This window comes from Pristis pectinata, chromosome 14 (genome assembly GCF_009764475.1).
Source record: "Pristis pectinata isolate sPriPec2 chromosome 14, sPriPec2.1.pri, whole genome shotgun sequence".
NCBI classification, from domain to species: Eukaryota; Metazoa; Chordata; class Chondrichthyes; order Rhinopristiformes; family Pristidae; genus Pristis; species Pristis pectinata.
In genome coordinates, this window is record NC_067418.1 from 29,371,603 (window position 1) to 29,399,084 (window position 27,482).

The 27,482-nt window shown below is 40.9% G+C and overlaps 1 protein-coding gene across 1 annotated transcript in view; it reads right to left on the bottom strand.

Moving 5' to 3' along the window:
• copb1 (COPI coat complex subunit beta 1) overlaps window positions 1-23,562 on the bottom strand; it is a 48,416-nt gene extending 24,854 nt beyond the window's left edge. The window contains 8 exon segments of the mRNA XM_052029682.1: window positions 78-197; window positions 795-932; window positions 4,230-4,322; window positions 6,540-6,654; window positions 8,504-8,673; window positions 10,152-10,381; window positions 12,284-12,420; window positions 23,421-23,562. Of these exon segments, the coding sequence (XP_051885642.1) occupies window positions 78-197; window positions 795-932; window positions 4,230-4,322; window positions 6,540-6,654; window positions 8,504-8,673; window positions 10,152-10,381; window positions 12,284-12,374 (957 nt within the window). The 5' untranslated portion in view covers window positions 12,375-12,420; window positions 23,421-23,562.
• Window positions 23,563-27,482: the final 3,920 nt, after the last annotated feature.

Sequence of the window (27,482 nt, forward strand, 5' to 3'; positions counted from 1 at the left end):
TATGGATCGTTCACAGCACTTCAAGCAATTAAAAAGCACAATGGTCTCAATTCAGCCGCAAACTCTGGGATCATTACCTGCAGCCCACTCTCATGTGTGGGATGCTCCCGAAGTTCAATTAGGCGATCAAGAACTATCAGTTTCACATTGTTGTCACTCTCCTTAATAATCAAATCGATGTAGCACTGAGCAGCAGCCTAGAAAAAGATAACCAAACTCACATTAAATTCTAAAATGTCAGGAAGAATATTTTTTTTAAATCAGAGCTGTCAACCATGCAAACATTTGTATCACAGTGGCAAAAAACTGAGAGTCCATGGATTACGATAAATATTTTGTTTGGAACTTTGTGTTGGAGATTGGGAAAGGTCAATCAAACTGCCTGATTTTCTCTCCAACTAACAGAAAAATATATTTGTGGCTCACATAAAATGTATTCTTTGTTATGGAATGTGAAAGTACACAATTTTAACATTTTTACTCAAAATCTGACAATGCACAACGTGAATACTGATTGCAGAAGCTGAAGTTCAACTTTCACAGATGCAGCCAGGAATTAAAAGCCTTACTTGAAATGTTTTCTTTGTAGGCATGCACAAGGCCATTCCTTAACCTCTACATTTCAGGAACTAGTAATAGTTTTGGAATGGGGGAAAGAATTGGAAAGAATGGAAAAGAATTTGATTCATTCAACATAGCTTAAAATTTCACTTTCTTTGGTGGGTACCTGTACTTTCAATCATAATATCAAAGCTTTCATAACATTCCAGCAAAAGTATCATAAAAAGCAGTACCTTGATGGCAGTTGGAGCACTTGAGAGGGTAACTAAAGTACCAGCAGCTTCATATTTTACTGCAGGGCTTGAGGACTGTAGTAAATTGTAGATGCAGCGAATGAAGCGGGCTCTCTCCGTGGGATTAGCGTGGCACACCTAAAACAACACAAACAATTCAATGAATATACATTAAACATGTACCTTAGATTTTGAGGGAGCCTGTTCCCCCAAACTAACCTACGCCAATCTTGATAACCCAGACTTGTCCTGCAGCTAAATGGAGAAGCACTGGGTGGTTCACAGGCCGTAAACATGGATAACCGGGTCACATTCCTTGGCCTCAATTCTTGGACAGGTAATCCCTTGCATGCAAAAGTATTTTGAAACCATTAAAATCAAACACAGTACTTGGGGAAAAAATAGTTCAATTTAAAAAAAAGTTCATAAAAAAAAAATCACAAAGCAAACAGGCTACCTGATTCCCCAACCTACTGTACCATATAAATCACCAAATGGTGATTACTAGGGAGGGGGCAAGCTCAACCTACTCTTGAGTAATAGGGTGGGGCAGGTGACAGCAGGGGAGCACTTTGGGACCAGTGGCCATAGCTCTGTTAGTTTTAAACTCGTTATGGAAAGGGACAGAACTGGTCCAACAGGTTCAAGTTCTAAATTGGGGCAAGGCGAATTTTGACAGGATGAGACAGGAGCTTTGCAAAGGTTGAGTTCAGTAGGTTGTTTGTGGACAAGGGACCACAGGTAAGTGGGAGGCTTTTAAAAGGTGAGATAGTAAGAGCTCAAGGTCTGCATGTCCCTGTTAAGAGTGAAGGGCGAGGCTGGTAGGAGTAGGAAACCTGGATGATGAGGGAATTTGAGGCCCTGGCCAGGACAAAAAAAAAGAGGCATGGGTCTGGTACAGGCAGCTGGGATCAAGAGAATCCCTGAAGGAGGATAGGGGTGCAGAAGGAAATCAGGAGGGCAAAAGAGGGCATGAGATACCTTCAGCAGAGAAGATCAAGGAAAAATCCAAAAGAGATTTTCTGTATGTTAAGGGGAAAAAAAAGCAACCAGAGAAGGAACAGGTCCCCTCAAAGACCAAAGGGGACATCTCTGTGTGGAGCCTCAGGAGATGGGCAAGATTCTTAATAAATATTTCTCCTGTTTTTACTGTGGAGAAAGACAGGAAGTCTAAATAACTAGGAAAAAATGGGGAGGTCATGGGGATAGTCCACAGTACAGTAGAGGAGGTCTTAAAAGGCATGAAAGGTAGACAATTATCCAGGACCTGACCATGCATATCCAAGAACTCTGTGGGAGGCTCAAGAAGAAACTGCAGGAACCCTGGCTGAGATATTTGCATCATCGTTAGCCACGGGCAAGATGCCGGTCGACTGGAGGTAGTAAATGTTGTGCCTTTATTTAAGAAGGGCGGCAAAGAAAAACCGGGGTACTGTAGACCAGTAAGTAACATGCAAATTACTGGAGAAGATTCTGAGGGGTAAGATATACGTACGTTTGAAAAGACAGGGGTTGATTAGGGGTAGTCAGCATGTCTTGTGCACGGGAGGTCATTTCTTACGAACTTGATTGAGTTTTTTTTGATGTGACCAAGAAGTCAATGAGGGCAGGGCAGTAGACTTGGTTTATATGGACTTCAGTAAGGCTTTTGATAAGGTTCCACATGGTAGGCTACTCTGGAGGGGTAGATCACGTGGAATCCAGGGAGAGTTGGCTAACTGCATACATAATTGGCTTGACTGTAGAAAGCAGAGGGTGATGGTGGAAGGTTATTTCTCAGACTGGAAGCCAGTGACTAGCGGTGTACCTCAGGGGTAGGTGCTGGGCCCATTGTGTCATCTTTTTCAACAGTTTGGAAAAGAATGTACAAGGCACGCTGTTACGGACTCGGTGAAAGTCCCTTTAAGATAGTGGTGTGTGTGTGTGTGTGTGTGTGTGTGTGTGTGTGTGTGTGTGTGTGTGTGTGTGTGTGTGTGTACGTCAACAGAAGGACGTAATGACGTTGTTGAAGAGGTCAGAAGAGAGAGAGAGACAGACAGACACCAGCCTTCTGACCTGTAGAAGGAAACAGGTATTTGTGTGGACGACCACGATTCAGATGCTTTTCGGGGTGAGGAAGTCACTACCGAGTAAACACTAAGGTGTTGTTTGGGTTCCATCGTGAACATTTGGATTTCGTAATTACTCTCCCTACGTTCTCTACATCTACGTCTTATCTTCAAACAACGGTGGTTGTTGAAGAAGCCTTTGCTCATGCTTCACCTTATGGCTTTGCGGAACTGAACTTAAGAACCATTTGTTGGACTCGGAGTTTGGGACTTTGCCACACACACACACAGTTTAGTTTTTGGGGTTAATGTTCAAGGTTTAACATTTTGAATTCTAACATACTAACATTTTTACTTATATTTTTTGTATTATCATAAGTAGTGATTAATAAAATAGTTTTTAAACACTGAATCATAACTCAGTGTGTTTCTTTTGTTGCTGGTTCGTGACAACAGTTAGTAATTTTGCAGATGACACCAAATAGACGGTATAGTGGACAATGAAGAAGGTTATCAAAATTATGGGGTGGGGGCGGGGGGGATGGAATCTTGATCAGCTGTGTAAGTGAGCCAAGGAACAGCAAATGGAGTTTAATTCTGATATTCTAAGTGTGAGGTCTTGCATTTTAAAAAGTCAAATCCAGGTAGGACCTTCACAGTGAACCGCAGGGCCCTGCGGAGTGTTGCAGAACAGAGGAACCTTGGAGTACAAGTACATGGTACCTTGAAAGTAGAGAACAGGTAGACAGGGTGGTGAAGAAGATTTTTGGCACATTGGCCTTCGTCTATCAGGGCAATGAGTATAAATGTTGGGAGATCGTGGAGCAGTTGTATAGGACGCTGGTGAGGCCGCATTTGGAATATTGTGTTCAGTTTTGGTCGCCCTGCTTTTGGAAAGATGTTATTAAACTGGAAAGAGTACAGAAAAGACAAGCATGTTGCCAGGATCCAAGGGATTGAGTTATAGGGGGAGGTGGACAAGCTAAGACTTTATTCCTAGGAATGCAAGAGACAAGGGGATTTTATAGAGGTGTATAAAATCATGAGGGGCATAGATAGGGTGAATGCACTCAGTATTTTTCCCAGGGCTGGGGAATCAAGAACTGGAGGGCATAGGTGGTAGCTGTGTGGAATCAGCTGCCGGAGGAAATGGTTGAGGCAGGTACAATAACAACTTTTAAAATTGCCAGTGGAACTCAGCAAGCAAGATTTGGACCTCTGTATTTGCAGTCAACTCCCAAAGCTTGCCAGCATTTCTGAGAGACTGAACTATAGTTCCTCCCTTTTATTTCAAGGGCCATGTGCTTGCATGGTGTCATATTCTTCATTTCCAAGCAAAAAAAATTTGGTCAGATTTCTCCTATTTGTGTAATTTTTGATCATTTACCTTGTAAATCAGCTCCACTATAACCAACTGCAGAATGTCTCCAAAAGTATGAACCTGATCAATACAAGTGCTCAGGTAATCCAGAGCTCGGTCCTAAGGAAACATTACAAAATTATATTAAAAATCATTTGCAGAGTTGTAGTAGCTAAATCAAGATCTGATAACAGTGCTGCACTAATTTGCAAATCCTTTACACATACAGTGGCATTCAAAAGTTTGGGCACCCCAGTCAAAATTTCTGTTACTGTGAATAGTTAAGTGAGTAGATGATGAACTGATCTCCAAAAGTCATAAAGTTAAAGACGAAACATTCTTTTCAACATTTTAAGCAAGATTAGTGTTTTATTTTTGTTTTGTACAATTTTAGAGTGAAAAAAGGAAAGGAGCACCACGTAAAAGTTTGGGCACCCCAAGACATTCGAGCTCTCAGATAACTTTTACCAAGGTCTCAGACCTTCATTAGCTTGTTAGGGCTATGGCTTTTTCACAATCATCGTTAGGAAAGGCCAGGTGATGCAAATTTCAAAGCTTTATAAATACCCTGACTCCTCAAACCTTGTCCTAACAATCAGCAGCCATGGGCTCCTCTAAGCAGCTGCCTAGCACTCTGAAAATTAAAATAAATAATGCCCACAAAGCAGAAGGCTGTAAGAAGATAGCAAAGCGTTTTCAGGTAGCCGTTTCCTCAGTTCGTAATGTAATTAAGAAGTGGCAGTTAACAGGAACGGTGGAGGTCAAGTTGAGGTCTGGAAGACTTTCCGAGAGAACTGTTCATAGGATTTCGAGAAAAGCATATCAAAACCCCTGTTTGACTGCAAAAAGACCTTCAAGAAGATTTAGCAGACTCTGGAGTGGTGGTGCACTGTTCTACTGTGCAGCGACACCTGCACAAAAATGACCTTCATTGAAGAGTCATCAGACTAAAACCTTCCCTGCGTCCTCACCGCAAAATTCAGCGTCAAAAGTTTGCAGAGGAACATCTCAGCAAGCCTGAAGCATTTTGGAAACAAGTCCTGTGGACTGATGAAATTAAAATAGAACTTTTTGGCCGCAATGAGCAAAGGTATGTTTGGAGAAAAAAGGGTGCAGAATTTCACGAAAAGAACACCTCTCCAACTGTTAAGCACGGGGGTGGATCGATCATGCTTTGGGCTTGTGTTGCAGCCAGTGGCACAGGGAACATTTCACTAGTAGAGGGAAGAATGAATTCAATTAAATACCAGCAAAGTCTGGAAGCAAACATCACACCGTCTGTAAAAAAGCAGAAGATGAAAAGAGGATGGCTTCTACAACAGGATAACGGTCCTAAACACACCTCAAAATCCACAATGGACTACCTCAAGAGGCACAAGCTGAAGATTTTGCCATGGCCCTCACAGTCCCATGACCTAAACATCATCAAAAATCTGTGGATAGACCTCAAAGAGCAATGCATGCAAGACAGCCCCAAGAATCTCACAGAACTAGAAGCCTTTTGCAGGGAAGAATGGGCGAAAATCCCCCAAACAAGAATTGAAAGACTCTTTTAACGTTTACAAGCTGTGATACTTGCCAAAGTGGGTGTTACTAAGTACTGACCATGCAGGGTGCCCAAACTTTTGCTTCGGGCCCTTTTCCTTTTTTGTTATTTTGAAACTGTAAAAGATGGAAATAAAAAAGTAATCTTGCTTAAAATATTAAAGAAATGTGTCATCTTTAACTTTATGCCTTCTGGAAATCAGGTCATCATTTACTTGTTCAGCTATTCACAGTAACAGAAATTTTAACCAGGGGTGCCCAAACTTTTGCATGCCAATGTATAGGAATTTAAAAAGGCATTTGTTTTATTCAATTTTCCAAACCTTTACTTCTTGCAATATTATTCACAACACATACAATATCTTTGCATGGAAACAGTATGATCAAAAGCAGATTCAGAGCAAGATTTCCAAATTTAATGGAAAAATAAGGTCAGAATTTGGAACACTATCATAGGAGCAGGCCTTTCGTGTTTAAGTAATGTCCTGCCCCCATTCATTTATATCACATTAGATCACAATCTTAACCATTTAGCCATTTTGTTTCCCATTATTTTATTATTACCAAACAGAATATACCAACCTCAGTTTTATTTACCGCCTTTCAAATTCTGAGTCATGCACCCAACACCTTAGAATTTACCTGCTGTTCTTCCCCACAAGTCTGACATCTTTGACTAATTTCAATTAACAAAGGTTGAAAAAGGTATGAGAAAAGTGATTGTGTGCATCTGGGGCTTTCACCGACTTTATTGATCTAGACTATAAAGTGTTAAAGACACAAATATTTCACCTGATCAGCATGGATAAGCATCATGAAAGCATTCCGTTTACAACTGGCATCTTTTTCATTCACCAAGAAATCATGAATCAACTCAGGAGCATCAGGAATAAGGTTTTCAAAGTTCCTACAAGAAATAACAAAGTGATATCCAACTTTGAAATGCACTGAAAGCCTGGCTTTTACCCTTTCCAATTCTTTCTCCCCTACCCCCAAAAAATGCATGTTAGCCTCAACATCTGGTGAAGCTTGCTTAACGATCAAAGTCAAGTGGATTGATCCCACAAGGAAAAAATGTCATTCCCATTTTAGTAAACCATCCTTGTGAATCTTTTCTGCACCTGCTGTAGCTTAATCACATCCTTCCTGTAGTACGGTGACCAGAACGGCACACAACATTCCAAGTGCAATGTCACCAACATCTTATCCAGTTGTACCATTATGTCCCAACTGTTGTACTCAGTGCCCCGACCAATGAAGGCAAGCATGGCATATGCCTTGCTCACCACCTTGTCTACCTATGTCGCTACTTTCAGGGAACTATGTACCTGCATCTCCAGGTCTCTCTGTTGTGCTACACTCTCCAGGGCCCTGCCATTCACCATCTATGCCCAGCCCAGGTATAAATTGTCAAAATGCACTCGCCCAAGTTAAATTCCATCTGCCATTCCTTTGCCCACTTTTCCAGGTGATCGAGACAATCTTCTCTACTGTCCACCACACCACAAATATACCAATCATGCCACATACATTCTCATCCAAATCATTAATATATATTTATGACAAACACCAGAGGACCCAGCACCAATCCCTGCAGCACACCACAGGTCACAGGCCTCCAATCCAAAAAACCCTTCACTACCAACCTCTGACTCCTTCCACCAAGTCAATTTTGTACCCAGTCAATTAGTTTACCCTGGATCCCAAGTGATCTACCCTTCTGGACCAGCCTACCATGGAGGACCTTATCAAAGGCCTTGGTCTATGAATAAATTAAATGTCAACACATATTCATAAACACACTAAACTAACTGGTAAATTTAATATACTAGTACCTCCCATTTCGGCACACACTGTAAACATCAGCTGCGATAATATATAGATAGTGAAAGGGTAATATTCTAGTTAGGAAGGGGAAAATGGAAGTGTGTGAGGGGAAAAAAAATACACTTAAAATGACTGTTCAGAAATTAGGTCACATTGTGTGAACTTCCCGCGACAAACATTTCAGTCAAACTACATCTGGCAAATTTGACAAGATTGTTTTTCGTATCTCCCTTCAATATCCCCCAACCCTTTCCTCTGCCTTCCTCACATCACATTCACCTCCTGTCTGCCACTCCCAGACGAGTCTTAAACTGTTTACCTTACAACTTGCTGTCAATTTAACTGCCAATAAATGCACAACAATGAAAGTAGAGCACTGAAGTATAAACTGAGGCAAGGAATGTACTTAAGCCACTGTTCCAAGATCTGTCTGGTTAATAAAAGATTCCCAAAGCATTGTTTCAAAACAATTTTCTGTAAAGACGGGAAGCAGTCGGGGTTCGATTCCCGTCGCTGTCTGTAAGGAGTTTGTACGTTCTCCCGTGCCTGCGTGAGTTTCCTCCGGGTGCTCCAGTTTCCTCCCACATTCCAAAGACGTATGGGTAGGTTAATTTGGGTTTAAAATGGGTGGCACGGACTTGTTGGGCCAGAATGGCCTGTTACCATGCTGTAAATAAAATTTAAATTTAAAAAAAACTGTCTGGTTTTACTGCATCACTTTACCCAGAAAAAAATTATTTCTGTCAATCAGATCACAGATTAAGACAAAGTAGCTGCATCTGTAGTGTATGTTTTTGACCAAACTTGTTCAAGAAACCTGATAACCAGATCCTGACAAAAGTGACATCACATGCACCAAACAATTAGATCCTCAGTACAACAATAATCACCAAATTGCCTCTTCTCATGGTACATCATTCTTATTTTACCTGTATATGGTGTAAATGGCCAACACAGCATTTCTGCGCACATAACTGTGTCGATGTTCCAGGCAGGCACGTATAGCTGGCATCAATGGCTCTAAAAGCTCTGGTTCTTTCAACTTGCACAAAAAGCGCAGAGTGGACCCTCGAATAAATTCATTTGGATGTTGTAGGTCCTGATGAAGTTCAAACAAAATCTTATTGGTATTACTGTTAGAATCTCAACAACACTGGCAGCTGTTCAGAAAATATAGCCATGAGGTGCTTAGTTTCCACAAAGCTACCACTTGTTACTCAATGTGGGCAAATCAGCATACAAGCAAAAATTCCATTCAAACAAATCAAGTTCGGATAAGCTTTGGTACTCATTTAAAGCCATCCCTGTCAAATTAATTGACATGACAAATTTCTGCTAATTGCTTAACCTGCAAAAGAAAGATTTCTTTTAAAAAAGTTTCTTTAAGCCACAAGAAACTTTTATACGTTTCCCCTTATTTTTAAGAAAAGCAATTAAGAGACTAATTACAGCACATTCCAGATCATGTTCCCTATGTTGATTTCAGTCTGGATTACTTATTTGTTCACTGCATCTGAGTATTGCTGCCTAGGACTGATTACTGTCGGTGAACACACTTCATACAAAAATGGGATTTTTTTAAATTGTATTGTCAGAGATTTTAAATTAGGTGGACTAGCTATTGGCAAAAAAAAAGTTCTATATTCTGATTTTTGAATGTATTACCAGAACCCATCTTCCCACCCTTGAATACAACAAATAACATTTTAAATGCACAATTTTAAAAACAGATCAAAAACTTTGCCAGATTACACAGATAAATGGAAAATTTTACATTTGTTACATGTAAATTAGACTGATACAAATAGGAGCCAAATAAAACAGTTCAGTAGAATTTGCATCTGGACCATCTATTTCACTCATATCAGAAACTGAGCCTATAATTTTATTTCAATATAACAACTTCAGCTTTTCTAAATCTTCATGAATGAAGCACAAAGATTTCAAGAAACTGTCAGTCAATGTACAATTCCAAGTATTTTATAACAACATTACCAAGGACCTGTTCACCAAGTGGCCAAAAGAAAGTCTTGAGAAAACTTCAGTCTCTAGCAAATCCTATTCTCCACTCAAGAGTGATTTTAGTTCAAAATTTCAAAAGTATCGTTCAATGAGTCTGCATCTGAAATGTGCATCCATGTCTCAATTGCCAATTTCATCTTCCATTTTAAAATTTAGTCTTCGTTATTTTAAAGCAAACTCAAAGTAAGCAATATTTTTGCAAAAAAATTCACTTATGCTGCTTTTTCAACAGCTCATTTTGATTTTAGACAATAATCTAGAAACATTAATAAAATCAAATGGTATTCGTTAAAAACTCTTCCTTTTGCAAATTTGCTTTTGAAAGATCAAAGGTTACAGTTGTGTTTTCAAATAGTGCAAAAGAAATGTCCTCCAAATGCTGCAAAACTATTTTACTGTATTCTCACCATTTTCTTCTGGTATTTCTTAAAGCTGAAGATGTTATGAAAATACTATTTATGATACACATGACTGCAGAAAAACTGATGGTTTGGACAGTATACTGTTCAAATTTGTGTGTTTTGATTTACATTCAAACCAGAAATCTTCCTTTACCTTTCTGTAGGCATCACACACAAGTATCATCTCCTGCAGCAACTTGCCATCGGCGGTAGTTTTAGGGACAATCTCCCAAAAGACAAGCAGCAGTTTTTTGATTGTGTGATCCTGCAGAGGTAACACAAACCGAATGATCGTCATGAGAAGCCCTGGGAGCTTCTCTCCATTCAGAATCATGATGATCACTTTCTTCAATGCATCAGTTTTAGTCTTCACATCTCCCTTTTCTGGAGTGGTGGGGCAAGCAGTAGAAAAGACATTGGGTTAGGTTCAAAAAAAGCCAAAGACTATTTAGCTTCACAGAGCTATGCAATGCAGAAGACCATTTCGTTCATCATGCCTGTGCCAAGCCTTCCAAAGAACTTTACATTTACTCCTTCCTATATTCCCAAAATATATCCTCTTCAAATTCTTCTCAAAATCCATTTCCATACCAAGTTAGTTCCATTCTTTCAAGCAGCACATTCTAGAACGTAACAATTCACTGTTCCAATTATCTACCCATATCGATTCTGGTCCAAACTTTGTAATTGCACAAAAGCATATGGTTGTCTCTGCCTCGGGAGACGTTCACTGTCCACCTCTGATGTCCCTAATTGGAGCAGCAAGGGTCTTCAGAGGGCAGTTAAAATTCATTGGTTTGTGGTCAAGTACAGGCCAGATACGGTAAAGATGGCAGCTATCTTTCCCTGATTCTTATCTGATTAATGGTGGCAAATCTGATGAATTTTATGACAATCTTGTAATCCATTACCAGGTTCTTAATTCCAGACTAATTTAATTAACTGAATTTAAATTCTCCATGCAACGTGCTGGGATTTAGACTGTCTAGACTTATGGATATGTACAAAGTAACTTACCCATTGAACAGCCATAAACATGCCCTTAAATTAGAAGTCTTAAAACTGTTCAAGATAATTTTGGTGAACAAAACGATAGGTTATGCTCTGTTCTTCCCTAAGTCAAGATCCCAACCTCGCCTGGGACAGCTGCAGAGAATATACTGCTTTTTTTTCCCCAAAAAGTTAAAACTGTCTTCAAATTGGTAAACAGAATAATCAACCTACCTCCCACTTAAATTTGTTGTGCAACAAATATGGGCGAAATGTGCAAAGTTATAGATGACACAAAATTACTCACTCTTCAGTAGTGAAAGAAATAAAGCAATTTTTACTCTTCGTGGCAATAGTCATTAATATACTTAAAATGTATTAGATTCAATTTGAACTTCAAGTCTAGAGTTGGAACTAACTGAGACAAAGATGACATAAAATATAATTACTCAAATAAACTAAGCCTCGGACTTCAATGAAAATTCAGTTAATGCAAGACGCCAAGACATTACACAAGCTAGACTCAAACAATTCAAGCCATTAGCAAATCAAGTAATTTAATAAACCTGGAATTAAAATGAACTTATTCTTAGTTACAGCAAGCACAAAACTGCTCAGTCATCCTAGAAACCCCTATGGTTCACTCATGCCATTCAGGTAAATAAATTTGAGTGTTACTCTCTGGTCTGGCTTATATCTGACTCCAGACCACTAATATGATTGACTCAATGTCAACATTACATGAATTAATAAAATTAAATTGAAATATGTATTGCCACAAAATAAAAGCTTGATTAATTATCAAAATTCCAGAAGTTTTAGCTGTCCCACGATGAATAAAACCGTACAGCTGAATTACTTAATTTCTTGCTGCCTTCACTAAGTGATTTCCAACAACTTTTTCCTTGAACAGTTATAATTCTTGCCCTAAATAAATAATTCATCAGTTTTACAATACCCAGAAGGTCCCTTCATCGCCTTTTCCCCAACCACCCAATGCATTATGGTAATAAGGTCTTTAACTTCAGAGGTCTTTAACTCCTGCTTGGGAATTTCCTGATCTGGCATCACCTACAGGTCAATGTCCAATAGATTCCACTTTACAAGCACCTATTGTAAGGCCTTATAATTACAATGTTTTTTTTCTCTTATGGAAAAGATCCAAGAACATGTGTGGTTCTATCATTGCTGACAGAGAGAAAAAAAAAATGATCATACTGACAAATATGGCACACTTCTTTTGGTGTTATATAAATATCAGCATTCAGTGAAAGAAGAGGTAGAGGAGAAACTTACCCAAGTCTACTTTTAGACTAATTTCATTTGGAGGCTCAGAGTCCAACGAGACATTTATGAGTGTATAGCAGACATTTTCTGCAGCTGTCATGATGGCAGCGTTTGGAGGCTATCCCAAGAATGTAGGTAATCTATGGCTGGAAAAAAATTAATTGATTGTAAACCAGTTCTCTAAGAATAATTAAAACAAAAACAAGCTGCAAGACCACAAACTTACTGATTACAGTAAAACTTCTTTAATCCAGTACACTTGGAATTTTGGCAGTGCAAGACCAGCAGATTTTCCAGATGTCATTATTTTAATGGTGCATCACATATTTAATTCATTTTTTCTTTAACCGTTACACAGTAGAATGATAAATATTCAAGACAGAACCAGAAACATTTCAAGGGAGTGCAGCCAAAGAAGCAAGAGAGTTTAGAGAGCCCAGGAACTGGGGCTTCAATGATTAGGAAGGCAATGTAGGATCCAGGGCCCCAGTGAGTCCTTCAGATGTCAGCTGGAGAAACACTGGTAACCAATGGTGGCTTTTAAAATGCATGAGCTTGGGCAGTGGCACCTGTCCATTTGCCTCATTCCTTCCTTTTACCACAGCCAGATGGTGAACCACTGGGATTTATGAATAATCTAATGGCAGATTATCAGAAGTTTTAGCGCATGGAGGAAGCGCGGCTCCATGTCTGGAATATATTAATGTATGTAGTATTGACAAAACATTTTATTTTGAAAACAAGTTATGGTCAAAATTTTCCATGCCGATTAATTCATGAAATTGTATTAAGATTTCATATCATTTAATGAAAACTTTGATTAACATAGCAAGGCACTCCAGGGATCATACTTTGAGAAAAAAAAGCAAGTATGATCAAAGTTGCACTGGCCGGCATCAGAGACATATAAATGAACAGGTGGAAGGTGACAAAGCTGTATAAAAGAGGGTGTTGTGAAGGAGAATGACATGACCATCCATAACAAAGGCTCCAAAGAGAGCAAAGAGAAAAAATGCAATGGTCATAAACCATTCAATTTTGCACCTTATCAGTTGAACTCCACTAGTTCAGTGAGATTTGGTACATTTTGGTACAAACACATCATTTTCAACATTAAACAACAAGACTAAAATTAGATACGAGGAAAGGGAGATGCCCATTTAAGAACTCTATGAAACAGAGGGCAAAATCATTCCAAACTCTGTCCTTGATCAATACTGGGGTAACTATATCAGCTAACATGGTGACCACCACCATTAATCTCAAAGTGCAAGAAATACGAGCACAGATGAGCAACTCACTCAGTACAATCAGAGTTTATGACAACACAAGAAAGACAATAACAGTTTTTAATGACCACAGGCACTCTAAACATCTTATGGCTTATCAAGTACTCTCTCGTGTCATCACTGCAACTGTCATTTTTCTATCATTAATAGGATGAGACATCATAGGAAAGGCAAAAGCTTATTGCCCTTTAGAAAGATGCACAGTCCCACTTTCTTCAATTGTTGCAGTTTGCACGGTAAAGTACTTCTACAATGCATAGTAATTTCAGGATCTTGTCACAGCAATCATGTTCAGCAGAGTGGTGCAGCTGGTAAAGCCGCTGCCTCATAGCTTCGGTGACCCAAGTTAAACCCTGACCACTGGCACTGTCTGTGTGGAGTTTCCATGTTCCTCTCATAAGTGCATGGGTTTCCTTCAGATGTTTCAGTTTCTTCCCATATATGGGTTAGTAGGTTAAGTTATTGGGCCACAATAAATTGTACCTGTGTAGCTAAGTGGTAGAATCTGAGAATCTGGGGGGGTGCGGAAATGTGGGTATAATAAAAAGGAATTGGTATATGATTAGTGGAAATGGGTGCTTGATTGTCAGTGCATACTCAGTGGGCGCAAGAGTGGGGTCATTTCCATGCCTCTGTGACCACAAAAGGAATAATTTTTTTTATTTCCAAATCAAAATGATGACAACTTAGAAGGAAAATTACAGGTGGTGCCTTTGCTGAGCAATTACTGATCTTAATTTTTTAGATGGCAGAAGTCAAAGATTTATTCAATATTGTTGAAAACATTTGGGAAGTTGCTCAGTACATTTTGTACACATTGCAGCCACCAGTGGTAAATATCAGGCCAATCAAGCAGGCAAACTTGCTGGCATTGAGTTTCTTCAGCACTCTTCCAGTTAAGTCTAGAATATTCTACTATACTTCAAATTTGTGCCTTGTAGGTGATGAAAAGGTTTTAAGCAATTCAGTGGTGAATCACTTGACACAAAATTGAAAGAAAACCGGATTGAGAATAGACTATTTTCTCCTATAGCCTGCTCTGTCTTGGCTCATCCTCCATCTCAGTTTTATTTTCGTTCTCTCACTCTGTATCCTTTAATAGTTTTGTTGAAATATCTATCCCGTTCCTTCTCAAACACATTCAGTGACTTGGCCTCCACCACCTCTGTGGTGGACAATTCCACAGGTTGACCAGCATGTGAAGAAATCTTTCCTCATCTCAGTCTTAAGGGTCACACCAAATAACCTGAGACTATAAACCATTAGTGATCAATGTGTCAATGATCAGATATCATTTTAGTTGTGTTACAGTCAGAATAAATATTCATCAGAAGAGCATGAAAAACTTCTGCTTGTCTTTAAAATACACTGTCCTCATTATTTGTAAGGCATAGAAGCCCATGGATAACTAAAAACAAAATGAATACCACTAAAGCCGTTGCAATGATGCAAAGGCTGTAATGACATACAGTGGTCAATCACTCTCCATAAATTTTAGCCTGTAAAACAAGCTGAAACATACAAAGACCCTATCTCTGGCAGCAAACCTACTTATTTCTGACCCCAGTGTTCCTGACACTGATCCCAGCTCTAGGCACACACCAACAATTGATACTTCACCATTTCCCAACACATCAAAAGCAATCCATCTCACAGCAAATAAGATTCACTGGCCATCACAGGAGTGCACACTAAAGAAATGCACAATATTTACCTACCTGCCCAGTAATACCTAGCCAATGTTTTGAGCACATAGGATCTGTATACAGTGGTTAGCAAATAATAACAACTTGGTGTAGTGTCATAAGAGCTTTGACATCCACTTCAAAGAGGCCCCAATTCAATGTTACACCTGAAAGACAACATCTCCAATAATGTAACATCCCCTCAAACAGAGCTAGGAGCTCTATCAGCACCAAATTCAAATCCAGGTAGATTTGAACCAACAACCTTTAATTTAAATCATTCAGAATATAGCATTTACTGGTATACAGTGCTTCTGTGATTCTCAGCAGTATGTTTCACAGAAAAATTACTAACTTTTGAAATGTAGTCATTTTTTTTTCCTGTGGACAAATGCAGCTGCTCAACTGCATTCAGCAAAAAAAAGGGCATAAAGACCAAGTTATATATTTTGGGTTGTAGTAGAACAATGACAGCAGCACTTTTTGAAAAATCTATGCAATAAAGTTGTTTGGACTTTCCCCATGTTCCTATCGAGTTTTAAACCCCTCGTGTATTTACACTATTCCCTTTTATAAATTATAACTTAATCTGTTTCATTCCAACTCAAAAATTCTCTGCAACATAATCTGGAGCACCTGCATCAGAAGTCCTGAACCTTCTGCACTTGTGGAACAAAAGCAGAAAATAAGTTCATTTGTATTTGCTCTGCATTTTCTAATTCCCATCATCTCCAATGGAAGTTGAATGATTCACTCACAGTGACCAGCTGGTAACCATGTCCCTTTTAGCATTCTCCTCTATACCACTTACAGAACATGTAACACAAAATATATTAACTACATTTAAGCATCATGTCCTGGCTATGCAGAAACAGCAAATTCCTAAAGAATTCAGAAACACATTAAATTCTCATAATTTCTCAACAAACAAAATCACAATTTGGGGGGGGGGGGGGGGGAGGGAGTGGGGTGCAAAATTTGAAATGGGAATTGAGAAAATAAATCATTTCACCTGGAGATGGAGGAGTAATTACTCTCAGTAATAAAAGATTCCAACGAAAGTCAAACGGTTTCTCTCGCTAGATGTTGCCTGACCTGCTGTGTAGTTCCTGCAATTCCACACCGCCCGCCCCCCCCACAATTTCTACTCTAATCAACATTAAAACCAAATTAAAAAGTGAAATCCATGGTCTTGTTTGGTATCTTTGATCAAGCTCCATTTCAAAGTACATCCCATAAAATGCCTTTCACAGTGATATAATCTTGCACATTTCCACAATTTCACTGCAATTTGATCTATAACATCCACTGATCTTGTGCTCACAACCTTGTAACAAGAGTAATGTGGGCAAGCTCTAATCAGGTTTATTACCAGGTAAATGGGATTTTAACATGCCACAAATCATCAGTCACAGCACTTTGCCACAAAACTATCAAGCACAAAGCTTTGAGCAATGTTCAAGTCTGCATCTTGCCCACAATACATTTTATGCAATCACAGAAGCTGCATGTTTTTGGCAAAATGAAAAACAGTGTGATGCTGGAGGAACTCAGCAGGCCAGGCACCTTCCATGGAGAAAAGCAGGCAGTCAATGTTACAGGTCAGAACCCTTCTTCAGGACTGAAGATAGGAAAAGGGGAAGCCCAATGTATAGAAGGGAAAAGCAGAACAGTGATAGGTGAACAAAAGAGGGGAAGCAGGGTGGGCACAAGGTGGTGATAGGTAGATGCAGGTAAGAGACAGTGATAGGTCAGTGTGGGGGAGGAGGGGAGAGCAGATCCACCGGGAGATGGGTCAAAGGTAAGGAGAGATAAAAAAAAGGTAGAAAGAGGCTAGGAAAGGGAAGAAGAGAAGAAGCATGTTGGGGGCAAGGGGTTGTGGGGAAGAGGCATGGGGGGTTACTTAAACGGGGAGAATTCAATGTTCATGCTGTTAGGCTGCAAGGTTCCAAGACAGAAAATAGGTGGTGTTCCTCCAGTTTGCACTTGGAATTCTCCTGGCAGTGGTCGAGGCCGAGAACTGACATATCAGTGATGGAGTGGGAGGGGGAGTTGAAATGACTGGCAATGGGGGATGCAGATCGCAGTTATGGACAGAGCGCAGGTGTTCTGCGAAATGGTCACCGAGTCTGCGTTTGGTCTCACCAATGTAGACGAGGCCACACTTGGAGCACCGAATGCAGTAAGGGAGGTGCAGGCAAAATGCTTCTGTAGCTTTTTAAAAAAGATACTCATTTTCAGGATCTGAGTGTCACTGGCAAGGCCAGCATTTGCGGCCTCCTTGAATCCCCACAGTTCTTCTGGTGAAGGTATTTCCACAGTGCTGCTGAGTAGACAGCTCCAGAATTTAGACTCCGTAATGAAGAAGCACCAGAAATACATTTCTAAGTCAGGATGAAGTGCGACTTGGAGGGGAACGTGCAGGTGATTGTATCCCCATGCACCCACTGCTCATGCCCTTGGTGATAAAGGTCAAGAGTTTGGGAGGTGCAGTTGGAGTAATTGCAGTGCATTTTGTAAATGGTATGCACAACAACCATTATTCACTGTCTGGAGAGCAACTTAATATTTTGGATGGCTTTTGGGTGCTAATTAAGTGGGCTGCTTTACCCTAGATGGTGTTAAGCTTCTTTGAGTTGTTCACGCTGCACTCATCCACACAAATGGAAAATATTCCATGACACTCCTAAATCGTACTTTGGAAATAGTGGAAAGGCTGATGTCAGGAAGCAAGTCAGCCGACACAGCTTGCTGAGCCTCTTGCCTGGCCTCGTAGCCACGGCGTTCATGTGGCTAGTCCAATTGAGTTTTTGTTTAATGGTGACCCAAGGGCACCACTGAAAGAAAACAGCAACCTATTCAATACATAAACCCCATTCACAAATAGCCTCATATGAAAAGGGGAACCATACTCCACATGGAAAGACGATGATTTTTTTCTGGCATTTGCTAACAAAAGATACAGGAACTAAACAAAGAAATAATTGTTTTGAAATAATTATTGATAAAATAATTGAAAATATTTTGGGAATCATAAAAACAGTTCAATGAGTGCTTTCTCTATTAACTACTCACAACTTCAAAAAAATCAGCAATCACAAATACTACTTCTTCCTTAATAATAATCTTCACCTTCCTCCAGTCATTAAGGGATCTTAATTTCTCATCCAAGACACCACTATTCATGTGGCAATCAATAAAACATATCAACAGATCACCACGAGAAACAAAATGATTCTTACCTAAAAATTACACCCGACTTTCTAGATATTCTTTGAGAGAAAGCATAAGAGACCATTTGTTGATATCTACTAATCCTGGCAAGTGAAGAGCATTCCATCACACTAACTTGTGCCTTGAAGACGGTGAAAAGCCTTGGGTAATCAAGAGGTAAGTCGCATGCTGCAGGAGATGTAACCTCTGGCATGCTCTTGTAGTGCTTGTCTATGGCTGGTCCAGCTGAGTTTCTGGTCAATGAAACCAAGTTTCTGGTCATCTCTAAAATATTGATGGTGGGGAACTGAACAAATGCAAAGCCATCAAGTGTCAAGGGTAGGTGGCTCGATTCTCTCTTCTGAAGATGGCCATTGCCTGGCAATTCTGTGCTATGAATGTTACTTGCCACTTGTCAGCCAATGCCAGAATGTTGTTTGGGTCTTGTTGCATGCAGGCAATGACTGCTTCATTTTCTAAGAAGTTGTAAATGTAATCAACAATTGTGCAATCACATTTCTGACCTTGTGATAGAAGGAAGACCACTGATGAAGCAACTGAAAATGGTTGGGCCTAGGACACTACCCCAAGAACTCTACCCCAAGAACTCCTGCAATAATGTCCTGGAGCTGATAGACCTTCAACAATCACAACCATTTTCTTTTGTTCAAGGCATGACTCCAACCATTGGAGTACTTTCCCTTTGATGCCATTGTCTTCAGTTTTACCAGGGTGCCCTGATGCCACACTTGGTAAAATGCTGCATTACTTTAAGTAAAAAGGAGTATTTTCAAGTTAAGGTGTCACTAGAGCCAATGGAGTTCAGCGAGCACAGAATTAATGAGTTAAAAGGCCATGCTGCGAGTCAGAATATGGCAGCAGAATGTTGGCTCAGCTCAAGTTAATGCAGAGTGGAAGACAAGAAGTTGAACATGAACATTATAATTACCATCTAATCATAATAAAAGGTATAGTGAATGGCTTTTACAATGTTGAAGAAATGCAAGTAGACCAACTTGGTGATGAAGATGAGGATTCCAAAACTCTTCTTGGGGTCACATAACAGACTCTGGTTCTACCTTGGAAATGTTAAGGAGCAGGTTGGCAAGGATGAAAAACAATGAATCTGTTCTTCCCAAAACTTACATTTCCTTACAGCACTGAAATTCAGGTCTCTACTCTGAACTAGCAACCATATTCCTCACTAATTCTCACCATAACATATTCTCACCCTATATCCTGTAACAAGCCACTCATCCCTTACGTCTCAAACATTCTGCATCATTTCCAAGAAATATAAGCAATGAACTAGAATACTCTTCACATGACAAAATGGGGTCAGCTCTAACAGCATTCAAGAAACTCAATGTATTCCTGAACAAAGTGGCTAGCTTGATTGGCACCTATCCACTCCCCAAACATTCACTCGTTCAATCACCAACATGTCATGGTTACAGCAGCTCCTATAGCTCCTTCAACAGTACCTCTTCCCCAAAAACACAACTAACTGAAATTCGAGAGCAGCAGGGCCAAGGAGGTAAGTGGGATGGTCATAAACAGGACAGAATGGGATCAAAGTCAAGCAACGTTTAATGGATTTGAAAAGAATAGTGACAGCAGAAGGGAAGTCAGACAGATAAATAAAGAACAATGTGAATTCAAGACCAAGGCAAAGGCAATCATGAGAGAAAAATTGTTATAATGAACTCAAGGAAAGCGAGCAGATGAATGCAGATCTTAATCCTTGGAACAAAAGAGCTCATAAACTCATAGCATAGAGCAATAATATTAGTTCACAGCATAAAGCAATAATATGGTATATTGTGCAGTGCATTTAAATACACTGTGCGATTTGTTAGGAAACGTAAAACAAATCCTAAATTTTTGACTGTGGAGCAACACCACATTAAGCCAGCGTTAGCCATTTATGTCTCAACTCATTTTGGACTTTGGTGTAGCCTTGGCAAGGTACAGAAGTCTGAAATGACTTGGATGTCAGATGCCCAAGTCATCGTCAGCGCACCCAACCTCCCACCTCAGCATTGGATGCACTATTGAACCTGGTGTTAGATGATTAACACACTCAAGAAATGGGCCCAATGCACTTTGCAACAGACTCCTCAGGTTTATGCCAGGGCTGGTCAACATATCGAAGTACCCTGTACATTTGAATGCGGTCACTATTTCTGTGAAAAGAAAGTGCAGCTAAGTTTGAATTATTTTACTTTATTTATTCATTCTTTTTACCAACTTGCTAAATTTTATTCTATTATTTTAACATTTTGAATAGTTTTGAAATCTCTGACATTACAGATATATTAAAAACTGTTTTCAAGTCAGAGTACAACAGCAAGAAACAGGCCCTTTGGCCCAGCTAGTCCATGCCGACCTGATTTTCTGCCTCATGCCATCTACCTGCACCCAGACCATATCCCTCCAAACCCCTCTCATCCATGTACCTACCAAACTTCTCTTAAATGTTATAACTGAATCCACATCTACCACTTCCACAGGCAGCTCGCTCCACACTCGCACCACCCGTGCGGCGGTTAGCATAACACTCTACAGCACCAACAACCCGGGTTCAAATCCGGCCACCATCTGTAAGGAGTTTGTATGTTCTCCGTGTCCGTGTGGGCTTCCTCCAGGTGCTCCGGTTTCCTCCCACATTCCAAAGACGTACAGGTTTGGAAGCTGTAGGCATGCTATGTTGGCGCCAGAAGCGTGGCGACACTTGCGGGCTGCCCCCAGAACACTCTACGCAAAAAGATGTATTTCACTGTGTTTCAATGTACATGTGACTAATAATGATCTTATCTCTCAGTGAAGAAGTTTCCCCTCAGATTCCCCTTAAATATTTCACCTTTCACCCTAAAACAATGACTTCTAGTCTCACCCAACCCGAGGGGAAAAAGCCTACATGCATTCACCCTATCTATACCCCTCATAATTTTGTGTATCTCTATAAGATCTCCCCTCATTCTCCTGCACTCCAGGGAATAAAGTCCTAACCTATTCAACTTTTCCCTATAACTTAAGTCCCAGCAACATCCTTGTAAATTTTCTCTGCACTCTTTCAAGCTTATTGATATCTTTCCTGTAGGTAGGTGGCCAGAACTGCACACGATACTCTAAATTCAGCCACACCAACATCTTGAACAACTTCAACACAACATCCCAGCTCCTGAATTCAATGCCCTGATTTAAGACTACCAACATGCCAAAATCTCTCTTTATGATCCTATCTACCTGTGATGCCACTTTCAAGGAATTATGGATCTGTATTGCCAGGTCCCTTTGTTCTACCACACACTTCAGAGCCCTACCATTCACTGTGCAAGTCTTACCCTGATTTGTCCTCCCAAAGTGCATCACCTCACACTTGCCTGCATTAAATTCCATCTGTGATTTTTCAGCCCAATTTCCTTGCTGGTCAAGATCATGTTGCAAGCTTTGGTAGCCTTCCTCACTGTCCACTACGCACCTCAGCTTGGCATCATCAAAAAACTTGCTGATCCAGTTTACCACATTATCATCTAATTCATTAATATAGATGATGAACAACAGCAGACCCAGCACCGATCCCTGTGACACGCCACTAGTAACAGGCCTCCAGACAGAGAGACAACCATCTACTACCACTCTCTGGCTTCTCCAGTGAAGCCAATGTTGAATCCAGTTGACAACTTCATCCTGAAGGCCAAGTGACTTAACCTTCTGGACCAGCCTCCCGTGAGGGACTTCTGAAAAGCCTTGGACCGCAGCAAGCTGTCAAGAAGTTGGTAAGAAACATCAATAGTTCCACAGTCAGGGCATCAGTGGCACACTGCCCAAGGACTATAGTATTTACCTTTTGGAGATAACTTTGCCTTTCAGAAAATCAGTACTTGATTCTCCATATCCAGAAAAGCTCAGTGCAGGACTGGTGATAAATACAGAAGCAAGTCCAGGCAGCAAACTGAGTTAAGCATGATCTAAGTCCATTTAATCTAAGCATGAAAAGGGAAAATAGGAAACAAATATGCACAGCGAACATTACTTAACTTGAAAAAGTCAGGGTCTCCATAAGCTCAATAATGAAATTGTCCAACCAATGCAATGGAGAACAAAATAATGCAGAAAAAACAAGAAAATACAAGCCAGAGGAAGTCATAATCAAAATTGCAATGGCTGGATTTGATCAAACTTGGATCACCAAGCTACAAAGGGGTTATTCAGTTAAAAGAATCACTGATGTTAACCCATTGTATCATGGTAAACACAAAAAATTTACAAGTAAATTAGAAATATATGACAAACAGATAAGTGACTAAATTGAAAAAATCTACAACAGAATGAATTCCCCCATAAAAGTAAGAAAAACCCGTGGCCTCTTTTGAAGAAAAGGCACCCTTTGCAGTTTCTCTCAATGAACGATGGGCTGGCAAGATACCTCCAAGTTCTGAGTTTGTCTGTACCTCAGCTGTTTTCTGCTGCTCCACGATTCATCTATGACAGAAGCTTGGGCTCGCCTAGTTAATGCTTTCTACTTCTTAGGGCAAAGGACAGCTTTACAACATAAAATCTACTACATCTGCACAGCCACATAAAAGCAATAATATATTAAAGACAAATAAAACTTTGCTGTGAGAACATTAAGCGACTGAATCCGATTGCATGCACAGTCTATAACAAGTGGGGGGACGTCTCCTGCTTCCTGGGGGTGCTGAAGATCTTTCATTAGTTACTCCAGTCAATAACTCCTCACTGTTACAACAGAGAAGGGCCCCGGGTCCTCTCCGGAGAACCTCTAACGTGAACTCCGGCTCGGTGGAGCGCCGACACCGCCGAGCGCAGGCCGCGGCCCCGAAGGCTCCACCCGCCACCCACTGCCCTGGGCCAGGCTCGCAGCCGCCGCAAGCCACCGCCGCTCAGGTGCGCAGGCCCAGCCACCGGAGGTCGTGCGATTACTGCACCTACTGTCAAGCCCAGGGAGGAGCGCAGAGTCCCTCGGAGCCGGTATCTCGATCGCCCGCCGCCACTCCCTCCCTCCCTCGCCGTGTGTCCAGACCCACTCGCCACCTCCTCCGGCTGACGTGGAACTGCTGCCGCAACACAGACGGTGGCCGGGCGGGCGGGCGAACGAACGAACGGAACGCGTTGCTGCCAGCCACGTCACACTTCGTCCTTCAATAAACCGACAGGCCTGCCGATCACTGGAGCTCGGATAATGTGTAACCTGGATTTTGTAGCTGTTAGCAGTCAGATTGCATATTGGTTCACTGTTTCCGATTATAACTGTCAATCCAATTCAGGATCCCTAAAAGTGATAGCTCCGGTCTCAGACTAAAAAGTAGTCTCCAAGTGTAATGAATAAATTTGATGTGAGTGTATCATTTTTTTCTCAATAATTTCTCTCCACATCTGGAAATGTCGACCCAGCAACCAACGTGGCTATAATTTACTTAGAGCCTTAACCTACGGCTATTTAGAATGATTCAAACCATTTAGTTTCTGCCTGGGACTCTCCCCCAACCCCCTTACATAATCTACATCGAGAATCAGAATCAGGTGTATTACCACTGTCTTATGTGACGTGAAATTTGTTGTTTTGCGGCAGTAATACAGTGCAAGACATAAAAAAAACAATAACTGCAAAATAAATAAATAGTGCAGAAAGAAAAGGAACAATGAGGTAGTATTCAGAAATCTGGTGACTGAGGGGAAGAAGCTGCTCCTGAATCGCTGAGTGCGGGTCTTCAGGCTCCTGTAGCTCATGTCCCCGATGGTGAGGGTCCTTAATGGTGGATGCCGCCTTCTTGAAGCACCATCTCTTGAAGATATCCTCCACGGTGGGGAGGGTCGTGCCCGTGATGGATCTGGCTGAGTCTACAACCCTCTGCAGCCTCTTGCGATCCTGCGTATTGGATCCTCCATACCAGGCAGTGATGCATCCAGTCAGAATGCTCTCCACCGTACACCTATAGGAATCTGCAAGAGTGGTAACATACCAAATCTCCTCAAACTCCTAATGAAGTAGAGCCACTGGCATGCCTTCTTCATGATTGCATCAATGTGTTGGACTCAGGATAGATCCTCAGAGATGTTGGTGCCCAAGAATTTAAAGCTGTTCACCCTTTCCACCTCTGACCCCTTAATGAGGACTGGTGTGTGTTCTCCTGACTTCCCCTTCCTGAAGTCCACAATCAATTCCTTGCTCTTGCTGATGTTGAGTGTGAGGTTGTTGTTGCAACACCACTCAACCAGCTGATCTATTTCACTCCTATACGCCTCCTTATTCCCATCTGAGATTTTACCAACAACAGTGGTGTCATCTGCAAATTTATAGATGGCCTAGCCACGCAATCATGCATGTAGAAAGAGTAGAGCAATGGGCTAAGCACGCATCCTTGAGGTGTTCCTGTGTTGATCGTCAGCAAGGAGGAGATGTTACTACTGATCCGCACTGACTGTGGTCTCCCGATGAGGAAGTCAAGGATCCAGTTGCAGAGGGAGGTACAGAGGCCCAGGTTTTCAAGCTTGGTGATTAATACTGAAGGAATGATGGTGTTGAACGCTGAGCTGTAAACGATAAACAGCAGCCTGACATATGTTTTGCTGTTGTCTAGGTGCTCCAAAGCTGAGTGGAGAGCCAGTGAGACAGGTGAATTGCAGTGGGTCCTGGTCCTTGTTCAGGCAGGAGTTAATTCTAGCCTAACCAACCTCTCAAAGCACTTCATTACGGTAGATGTGAGTGTGACTGGTCGATAGTTGTTGAGGCAGCTCACCCTGCTCTTCTTGGGCACCAGTCTGATTGCTGCCCTTTTGAAGCAGATGGGAACCTCATACTGCAGCAGTGAGAAGTTGAAGATGTCCATGAACACTCCAGCCAGTTGGTCGGCACAGGTTTTCAGTACCAGCTGGGTACACTGTTGGGTCCTGACACCTTGTGTGGGTTCACCCTTTTGAAGGATGTTCTGATGTCACAGGGTCGCCGGAAGCTGTGGGGATTCGCACAGGTGTAATGTTATTCTCCCTTTCAAAGCGTGCATAAAAGGCATTGAGCTCATCAGGGATCCATCTCCTGATCACTTCCCATTAAGTAATGAAAATCTATTTCACGTAACGACGTGACTCTGTTTGTAAACAAAATAAAGATGTTGGCTCTACCATTGGTTAGCGGAGAATTCCACTTTGTATCTTTTTTCTACAAAAGTATTTTTCTAACTTGCATTTTAGTTCTAATTATACCTTTTCGTTACCATTTCACAGTTCACTCGACACAACCTAATGGTGTTTTCCTTCATCAAAATCCTTTCATAACCTTGAAACCTTTTTAAAGCTTCGCCTCTACTGTTAGACTGAACTGGATACAAAGCAGACAAGGAAAATGCCTCTTATACCGATGGAAATTGAAATACGTTTTAGCTGCAGTTTTGTCCTGATAACATCTTTGTAAATCTCCTCTGCATCCATTGCGGTGCCATCATTTCTTGTCTCCAGTGTGGCAACCAGAATGGTACACGATATTTGGAGGAAAGCCATGCGGTCACAGGGAAAACATGCAAAATCAAGAACATGGACAAGCAGCCTCAGAGGTCAAGATCGACCCTGGGTTTCCAGAGGTATGAGGCAGCAGCACTACCTGCTACAGTACTGTTAGCCTTCTTTTATTACTCCTCTATTCTGATTGAAAACACTGTAATCACCGTGGTAAGCAGCCAGCAGTGCACTCATTAAACTATGTTTCCATAAGAGCTATAATATCTTATATTCATGTGTCAGTCAGTGCCCTCAAGTCATCCTCCTAATTCATTCTTTGCATTTAGCAATATTTGGATATATTCAGTCTTTGAACTCCTTTATTCTAACTTTTATTTTCTTTGCCCTCAAACTCACTCATTAATTTTATGCCTTCCATTCCCACTTCTGCTTTTCTCTCTGCTGAATCCTTTCTCATTTGCTAATCTCCCTCCCAGGCTGGTTTAACCCCTTGCCAATAGCACGAACATTTCTGCATATTTGCATATTGGTCCCAAACTTGTTGAGGGACAATCTGTCTGGTCTGTACAAGTCCCACCTTCACCAGAACCAGTCCCTGTGCCCCAGCAACCTAAAGCCCTCCCACATACACCATCTTTCCAATCACACATTCATTTACACAATTTTTCCAGTTCTATACTCACTGGTAGGTCCTGCTTAATCTGTTCCCCAAATCCTTGAAATATGCCTTCAGGGTACCACCTCTTTTTCGACCTCATTTGCTGGCACCAGCATAGACCACAACCTCTGGTGGTTCGCCCTCTAGTTCCAGGGTGTTTTGCAGCAATTCTATGATAATTTTGATCCTAGCATCAGGGAAGAAATATATCATCATGGAATCACATCTGCAACTACATAAATGCCTATCTGCCACACTAACAAGAAATTTCATTATAGTTATTGCTCTTTTTTACCTTCCTCCTTGTTTTTCTCTCCTTCCTAGTTCTGATCAAGGGTCTTGGGTATGAAACATCAACTATTTCTCTCTCCACAGATGCTGCCTAACACGCCGAGTGTTTCCAGTATTTTCTCTTTTTATCTGCGATCTGCAAGTCCACACTAAACAATTCCTCAAGATCTAACCTAAAATGTTCAGGAAATTGTACCTCTTTTGAGTGTCTTTAGCCTAACCACTTGTTTATCGTCTGGAAGTCCCTGCACAAAATTGCAGCATGTGAGCCACTGGTAGAAGAAACAAAATACATTTCTGCATTCTCATTGGCCAGACATTAAATTGTGCGCTGCACTCACATTGACCAAGGATCAATAATGTGATGCATTCTCATGGGCCCAATATTTTTTAGTAGAAATACTAAATATGCTGTAATGGATTAGTGCTCTGCAGGGTAGCACGAAGTGTATACATTCATCCTTAACTTCCTGATCTGAAGGCCACAGCCAGATGCCTCTTAATCAAAAATTAATTGTGTTTTATGAAAATGCCCACTTTTTCAGCTGAAGCAGCTTTGTCATCATTAAAGTCCAGATCTGCACATATAC